Source organism: Carassius carassius, chromosome 36, assembly GCF_963082965.1.
Source record: "Carassius carassius chromosome 36, fCarCar2.1, whole genome shotgun sequence".
Taxonomy (NCBI): domain Eukaryota; kingdom Metazoa; phylum Chordata; class Actinopteri; order Cypriniformes; family Cyprinidae; genus Carassius; species Carassius carassius.
In genome coordinates this window covers 15,200,214-15,208,454 of record NC_081790.1, presented here as the reverse complement: position 1 = coordinate 15,208,454, position 8,241 = coordinate 15,200,214, and the positions used below count along the sequence as shown (strand labels likewise).

Sequence of the window (8,241 nt, the reverse complement as noted above, 5' to 3'; positions counted from 1 at the left end):
TCTATTGTTCTGTTGTGCTCTCCACGCACCCACACACACACACACACACACACAGCTGATGCGACTCTATCACTACATGCATGGTGCGTTTTGCTGGATCGTGTAATACAGGGAGGGAGATGGACACAAAAAGTTGAAGTGAAAGATTCACTCATCATTCCTTGTTATAACACTCACGCAGATCCCTATATCATCAGCCAATCAGTGTTCTGCCAACAGGTACTATAACAGATACCACACCTATGACAGGCACCAGCACGTGGAGGAAGGGACGAGAAGGTGGAGAATAAATTCTATGAGTACTGGTATAAGGAAGACTGTCACCAATTACAAGGAGAACAAGAAAGGCAGGGACTTGTTCAAGAACTTGAATGCAATTCATGTGGATTCTTTCGGATAGGGCACAGAAAATTTAGATCTGCAAGGAATCAACAAGGACTCGCTGTCTGAGAAGAGGAGAGACGCAGAATAAAGAGTTTGGAGGATGGACACATGGCTGAATATAGTCCAGAAGCTTCCGGCCCTGTATGTCTTGTGCTGTTCTGTAATCTTCAGGATCGTTCACAGGTTCCTGCAGACTGTGCCCAGACCCGGAACGGTGAAAGCAGACCCCTGGAGGACGTGGAAATGGAGGAACCTCTCAGTGTCACTCGTCCACTCACTGCTGACTGGTATCTGGGCCGTCGCCTGGTCAGTTGTTTTTCATTCATTCTTTTCAGTGATTTGTTTTACAGCAAGGGTTAGGAAACCCTTGAAATCACTTTATTTGATTGATATATATATATATATATATATATATATATACATGATCAATATTTTAACATTAAAATATTATTGCATAATTTGAGTTAATTTGTAAATTACAATTTTAATTAACTTAACTTTAACTTATTTTTTGTAAGCGTGAAAAAAATTAAAATATTGTAAGATTTATGCTCAAAAATAAAGCTTTAGAATTTTATATGATGTATTCTTCACAAGTTCTAATATTTCATACAATTTTGAATTTCATAAATCATTTTTAACAATTGTTTTCTTCAGTATTTTGTCTTGTAAATATGACAAATGTGTTGTTTTTCTATAAATTGTCCTAAAACATTTTAAACGCAAGTTATTGAATGTTCATGAACAGCACTTAACCTTCAGTTACAGATCTCTCAGTTTAGAAACTGGAAAAACGTGCTAGACAGGAATGAATGAGAGAATGAGAGTGCAACTAACTAAAAAGAAATGACCCCATTGTAATTGTCATAGTATAAATCACTTCAGACCTCAAACCAAGCAAGAGTTTCACCATTGTGGGTGTTTTTTTGTTGATAATCAGTGGACTTTTCCACTGTGTTTTGTCAGTTAAGCGCAGTATTATTTTGATCTTCTGGTTAATATGATCAACAGTCTGCATGAATCTATGTCCCGACAGCGTCATACAGCATCCTGTGATGGTGCATGAAATCCACTCCACCTACACCCCATCAGCATACATGCTAGTCGTCGTCTCATCTGGTCAGTAGTACAAAATGATGCAACTCGTGTCTTGTGGCTGTGTAGGAGCCCGTCCGGCCTCTGTGAAACCCTGATCTCCTGATAAGAGTTTGAGCTGTTTGTGACTCAGGTCTTTGGAATGGTGTTGTAGAAAAGAATTCACATCTTTTAAAGTTGTGTTTCTCTCAGTCTTTTAATAGTTAAAGCTGGAGTTGTTTAATATAAGCTACCGTACCTTGCTTTTAAATTTGCAAACATATTAATCATGTTGATGAGAGGCACCTGCATACTTTAATAGCATGAGAAATGTCAGCATGAATCCACAAGACAAGAAAGTGACTGAGCATTTGAGAGTAGATGTATATGTATATACAATATATATGTATTATACCAAATTTTTGTCTTTTTCCGCATTGATCTCCATCAACAGGATATTTCATTCAGGATGCTGCTGACATTATCTTTAGTGGGTATGCCAAAGCATCTTGGGAGTTTTTACTTCACCATGTTATGGTAAGTCAATACAGTTTATCACAAAAGGTTATGAAAAATGTTTTAAAAGGTTAGTGAAAGCCATTTAAAAGTCTATTAGTCAGAACTGGATAATGTCATAATGTTATTGATTTATTAGAGTGGGCTCAAGCGTAATCCTGAAGTGAGGTGTTTGCAATGCTACAGTGATTGACTGCACATTATTCACACTATACTTGAGGAAAATTTACCTTAAACCTGAAAAAAGCAATGCAATTCTAGTAGGATGAGACATATTTGCAAAAGCAAATGAGGTGGAAAACACTACAGACAGAAACAGTGATTTGTCATGCACTGGGAAATCTTTGGGTTATTTGACTTTTCATGCCATGTTTTAGACAAAAACATCCAAAATACACTTTTAAATGTTTATTTTCACTTTCGGCCCAGATTTTTCATTTCTGTACATCCCTAATAAAAACAGATATCCAAAATCACTTTTAAATAAAAAGACCCTTTTCACATTTCCAGGGTTCTCAGAAGTGAAAGTCATCATAGATTGGTAAACTTTTATAGTGGTAAACAGAAACTATAAGAATAGTTCCACCATTTGCTCCAATAGCCAAAGAAAAACAAAATCCATGATAGCGCTTCTATGACTTTACAAAAGAGGGAATCAATTATGGAGAGATGGATTATGTTGGTCAGAAGAAAGTTATTGAATTATCTGTCACTCTCTTATACTTTCATATATTAGAAACACTAACCAGCTTTCTGTAATTTCATCCCCAGATAAGAAAGTTTACTATTATAAATATGCTTATTTCCCCAATGAAAATATATGAAACATTGCAAGATTTACAGTGTTACTAACTACATCCTCACAGTTATAATAATGCATTTGTAAAGTAATCAAACTTACTGTGATGTATAGCAATAACTAGTAGTTGTTTTCAAGGGATAATTCACCCAAAAATGAAAATTCTGTCATTAATTACTCACATTCATGCCATTCCAAACCTGTAAGACCTTTGTTCATCTTCAGAACACAAATAAAGATATTTTTGATGAAATCGGAGAGCTTTCTGACCCTGCAAAGACATCAACACAACTGACACATTCAAGACCAAGAAAGGTAGTAAGGACATCGTAAAAAATGTCTAACTCAGAAGAGTCATTTTTGTTTTCTTTGTGCAAAAAAAGTAGCCTATTCTCATAGCATCACGACATAATAGATGAACTACTGATTTCAGATGGACTATTTTAACAATGTCTTTACTACCTTTCTAGGCCTTTAACAATGTAGTTGGTGTCTATGGAGGGTCAGAAAGCTCTCGGATTTCATCAAAAATATCTTAATGTGTTCTGAAGATGAACAAAAGTCTTATGGGTTTGGAACAATATGAGGATGAGTAATTAATCACAGAATAAAATTCATTGTTTGTGTAAACTATCACTGGCTCTCCAAATCTCTGTTCTGTTTTCCTGTAGGTGATCTGGTGTTTCCTGTATGCTGTGTTCACTCATCAGTATGTGGCAGGCTCAGTGGTGGCTTTGTTTGTGGAGGTGAACAGTGTGTTCCTACACACTCGTTTATTGCTCAAACTGGCTAAGGTGGCCCAGAACTCTTTCATCTACACCGTCAACAAACTGCTCAATGTGGTGACCTACGTGACCTTCCGGCTTGGAGCACAGTTTTACCTCACCTGGTACCTCATACACCACTACTCGACGTTGGATCATGCCCTCTACTTCCTGATAACCATGATGCTCATGAACATCATGATTCTCATCTATTTCTACCGCCTCCTCCGAACCGACTTCTTCAGCAAGGGGCGTTCTCGCAATAGTGCTCGTAAATTTGCTGAGGACTAAACCATCAGAGGCTGATGTCATTCGGTCCTAAACCAAAGACTGGATTCAAGTGACTGTTAACACATTTATCCAGAAAATGCCTGTACAGAATGAGCAAACCTCACCAGAGAGAGTCTGATGTGAATCAGAGACATTTAAAAAGTTTTCACTTCTTAGAATAAATCTTCAACTCTTCAAAAAAATCTAACAAGGGTTAAGCCAATCATTTAAGGATCCGTTAGCACAAATGGGTTTTACACTGCGATAAGTGGTTTCTTGGGCAGTGTCTATTTTCCAGTAAAATATCTAGACATTTTTACATCAAGAAACATTTACTTAAGCAAAAACATGACCTTAATTTAAATAGAAAATGTACAAAGATTTACTCACCTTTTGGTTATCCAGGATGTAGATGCATTGGTTTTCATTGGAACATATTTGGAGAAATGTAGCATTACCTTTCAATCATGGATCCTCTGCAGTGAATGGGTGCCGTCAGACAGCAGAATGAGAGTTTACATCTGATAAAAACATCACAATATTCTGCCAGTAATCCACACGACTCCAATCTATTAATTAATGTCTTGTGAAGCAAAAAGGCTCCGTGTTTGTAAGAAACATCCATCAAGGCATTTTAAACTGTTCCTTCTGCCCATTATCCTCTATCCATAATAATGCTTCCTCCAAATAAAGATGTTCTCATTGTCCTCTCACATCAAAATCTACTGACATATTTGTTTAGAACAGTTTTGGATTGTTTTCACAATTGTTGATCTGTGCATATTTCACTCCTGATTCACACAAAATGACTTGTTCACTGGAGAAAGCAATGATAGAGGATTTGCACTGAAGCCAGAAGCATCAAGTTGAAATTAAAAAATGACTTGATGGATTTACTACAATCACAATTCTCTCCAAATCTGTTTCGTTGATAGTACAAACTCATTTATATTTTGGATATCCTAAGGGCATACTTGATTTGAGCTAATTTCCATTTTCTGTGAACTATTCCTTTTAATATTGTTAAATCTGTTTTTCCCAAAAAAGGAAAAAAAAAAAAAAAATCACATTTAACTACAGTAAAAACAGAAAACAATTCTGCCGATGGGATTAGTTCATAACACCATTGGCAGATATTTTTTCAGAAAAAAAAACACTTGAAATATGTAACTAGTGAAATTTGCTTTTACTTGTATATTAATAATTTTTAGTCATTAATAATGAAAAACAACGTAAAAAGATACTAAGACAACTTTCAAAGCAGGGGTGATGTTGAACCAATAGGAAGCAGTGGAGTATCTAGTGGACATCTAGGAAATGTCACCTTTTGTGATGTAAAACCATGTAAATGACTTATTATATAAAGCATTTTCCCCAAAAATAGTGACTACACGTAAAGTGTGTCAGATTATACTATTAAGAAATGATATCAAGCTTTGCATCCAAATACAGAAACTACATCGGCCTCATACATTTCTATTTCAGCCTCATAAACAGATATGCAACCTTCAAAGACACTTCAATTATTTGTCTTAAGGTGTTAGACGTGATGCTGCTTCAGCAACACATCTACCTCAGTACTGTAACACTTCATTAATTCCCTGAAAACAGTGGAACAAGATTTAGTTCACTGAAAGGATGTTTTTTTTTATATATAAAAGTTTAACATGTGAAAAGGTTAATATTGCTTTATTAAACGAGAATATAAATTATTTCCTGGCCTTTTATGACTATCTACAGGATAATGCCATGTCCAATAATACAAGACTTTGTTATAGGGACTGAATTAAGCTTGCACTGTAATTCAGGAGTCTTCTACCTTTTTCAGACTGAGAATCCCTTTGTGGAGAATGAACTGCTTTAAGCCTAACCTATAATATACATGTTATATTTATTATGGTATTCATACAGAGCCTGGTATAATAAAATTGAGCAATCTTAGCTTTGGCTCACATTAATACTGCATTTTATTTAGCATGTTTCAGTTCGAGGTTTTCAGTTTTCATTTCACCTGTAAAAATTAAACAATTTGTTTAATTACAATTATTCAGACATTTAATACACATCTGCTGTGATTAAAATTTTAATATTAATTTGCTTTGCTCTGGTTTACTTTTAGTGTCAGTATAACTTGAACACTTTTGGGTGTGAAAAAAAATACACTTAACCAAACTCATATTCTCAAACCTTATTTTAATTTCTAGAAATGTAAACAAATAAAGCCACAAGAACAAAAATTGTTTTTACAAACATTTATTCTTCTGTACATCTGACCAAGAGCACTTCAGATGATGCCGATCTGTAAGAAAAAGAGAAGAATCAGCACAGGTCAAAGCACAAATGATTTACAAAAAAGAAAATGCAAATCTCTGGTTCTTTTGAATGCACAATTCAGGCAGAAGCATAGTTTACATTTGCAGAGGTTGATGATTCCCTCAGCCTCCAATCTAGCTTCATGAATCTGACAACATCTATTGTTTATACAAGTATGAACATACTCGGATGTGTTTGATTAGGGTTGGAACTAAACTCAAGGTCCCTGATGTACATTCACTAAATTTACCTTGTTTGCAACATCCAAGGCATCGTAATCTGGTGCGAGACGAACGTATGCCTTCTTTTCACCATCAGGCCTGCAGGGAGCAATAAATAAAGTATTCAGAAAGCATCATAAATCTGACCATGCTTTTCCTCTGTATCAGTGGTTCCTTTGAGAACACTGCATTTGAGAATAATTATTCTTTTTATTGTTAATCCATATTTGAAGGCTCCTTAGATATTTCTATTGCAATTGACAACTGCTTGTTTATAAACTAACACAAGCTGCAAGAACTTCAATTAAAAACTTTTACTATTTGTTTGTAATACTACTTGTATACATCTAGATTGTTCTGAAGCATTTTGATGTAAATTGTTTTTAATATTAATAATATAATCATTTAAGTGTTGAATAAACCAAGTTCTACCTGATCAGTGTGTTGACTTTGGCCACATCGATGTCGTACAGTTTCTTGACGGCGTGTTTAATCTGATGCTTGTTAGCCTTGACGTCAACAATGAAGACCAGAGTGTTGTTGTCCTCAATCTTCTTCATGGCTGACTCAGTGGTCAGAGGGAACTTGATGATGGCATAATGGTCCAGCCTGACAGAGCCAGAGAGATTTGGATTTGAAATTCAGACAATTTCCGTAAAAACTATAATTATATTTATGCTTTAGCCTCAACCATATCTCATTGGTGAAATGAGGATGCATCGGTGTAAAAAAAAAGTCGTAATCAGATCATTTCATACTTTGATCGCAAAAATGTCTGATTTCAAGACTACCTGATATTTGTAAACCGTAATGCAACTTAAGTTTAACAAATGCACTCTAGATTTTAGAGTTAAAAAAAGTATTAAAAGAGTCTCACTTGTTCCTGCGTGGAGCGCTCTTTCTGGGGTACTTGGGCTGCCTCCTCAGACGCAGGGTCTTGGGCCGGTGGAAGGTCGGGGTGGTCCTGATCTTCTTCTTCCTCTGACTGTGGACACCCTTCAGCACAGCCTTCTTGGCTTTAAGGGCCTTGGACTTGGCCTCAGTCTTGGCCGGTACAGCTGTTGACAAAATTATGACAATATTAAACAAAAATCAGTCTATGAGACATACAATGAATGAGTATAAAGTTGTCCGTTTTCACGTCCCTAATAAGCATTTAATTGCATTATAATAAAATAAAGAACTTTCACAATAAGATACTTTATGTCATTTGAACATGGATATTACAGTGTTTACATTCAGACATCGGCTATTAAACGCACAAATGTTCACAATGTAAAAACAATATTGTTTTAAGGGGCTTATTTACAGACCCTTTTATTCTCTAATCTGACTTGTAATGTATGAAAAAAAGCTGGATATTGGTAGCCACGTGTGTGTGACTAGTTAACGAAGACAAGCTATTGAGTTGTCATTTACTTTTATTTTACTCTGTACAATCCACATAGAACGTAAACAATCAGTTTATGTCAACTGGCTAAACTGGATTTAACACTTTGGAGAGTCTTATATAATGAGACTGAGAGGGGATGCAGCTCAATTATATTAGCTTGCTAGCCGCGGTTGTGACGAAGGACTTCTCAATCCGGCACTTCTTGCATTAGAAACAATGTTAATTCACTCCAGACGCATAATTAAACTGTTAGAGAGAAACATACATATATCTACTACAATTAAGCGAAAACATAGCTGTTCATAATAACAATAAACTTTATCTTTATACCATAAAATCAATAAACCTAACGCACCTTCCTTCTTCGCCTTCGGTGCCATGTTGGGAAAGGAAGAATCAGAGGGGTTTCCTTCAGTATATCGCAGGGGTTCACGTTAACTCACGCAGTCATCGCGAGAACACCACCAGGCATTCTGGGTTGTGTAGTTCACTTACGTGCTGTAAATA

The 8,241-nt window shown here is 35.8% G+C and overlaps 2 protein-coding genes across 2 annotated transcripts; one reads left to right on the top strand and one right to left on the bottom strand.

Moving 5' to 3' along the window:
* The first annotated feature begins 18 nt into the window (after positions 1–18).
* On the top strand, positions 19–4,076 carry tlcd1 (TLC domain containing 1). The gene is made up of 4 exons (XM_059525608.1): positions 19–690; positions 1,421–1,503; positions 1,913–1,995; positions 3,445–4,076. Exons 1-4 carry the CDS (start codon positions 485–487, stop codon positions 3,826–3,828), a joined length of 756 nt encoding a protein of 251 aa, XP_059381591.1. The 5' UTR covers positions 19–484; the 3' UTR covers positions 3,829–4,076.
* Positions 4,077–6,044: 1,968 nt separating this feature from the next.
* On the bottom strand, positions 6,045–8,241 carry rpl23a (ribosomal protein L23a). The gene is made up of 5 exons (XM_059526435.1): positions 8,090–8,241; positions 7,219–7,399; positions 6,774–6,950; positions 6,371–6,440; positions 6,045–6,106 (listed from the first exon to the last, which is right to left on the bottom strand). The coding sequence occupies exons 1-5, from the start codon at positions 8,112–8,114 to the stop codon at positions 6,092–6,094; spliced, it is 468 nt and encodes a 155-aa protein (XP_059382418.1). The 5' UTR covers positions 8,115–8,241; the 3' UTR covers positions 6,045–6,091.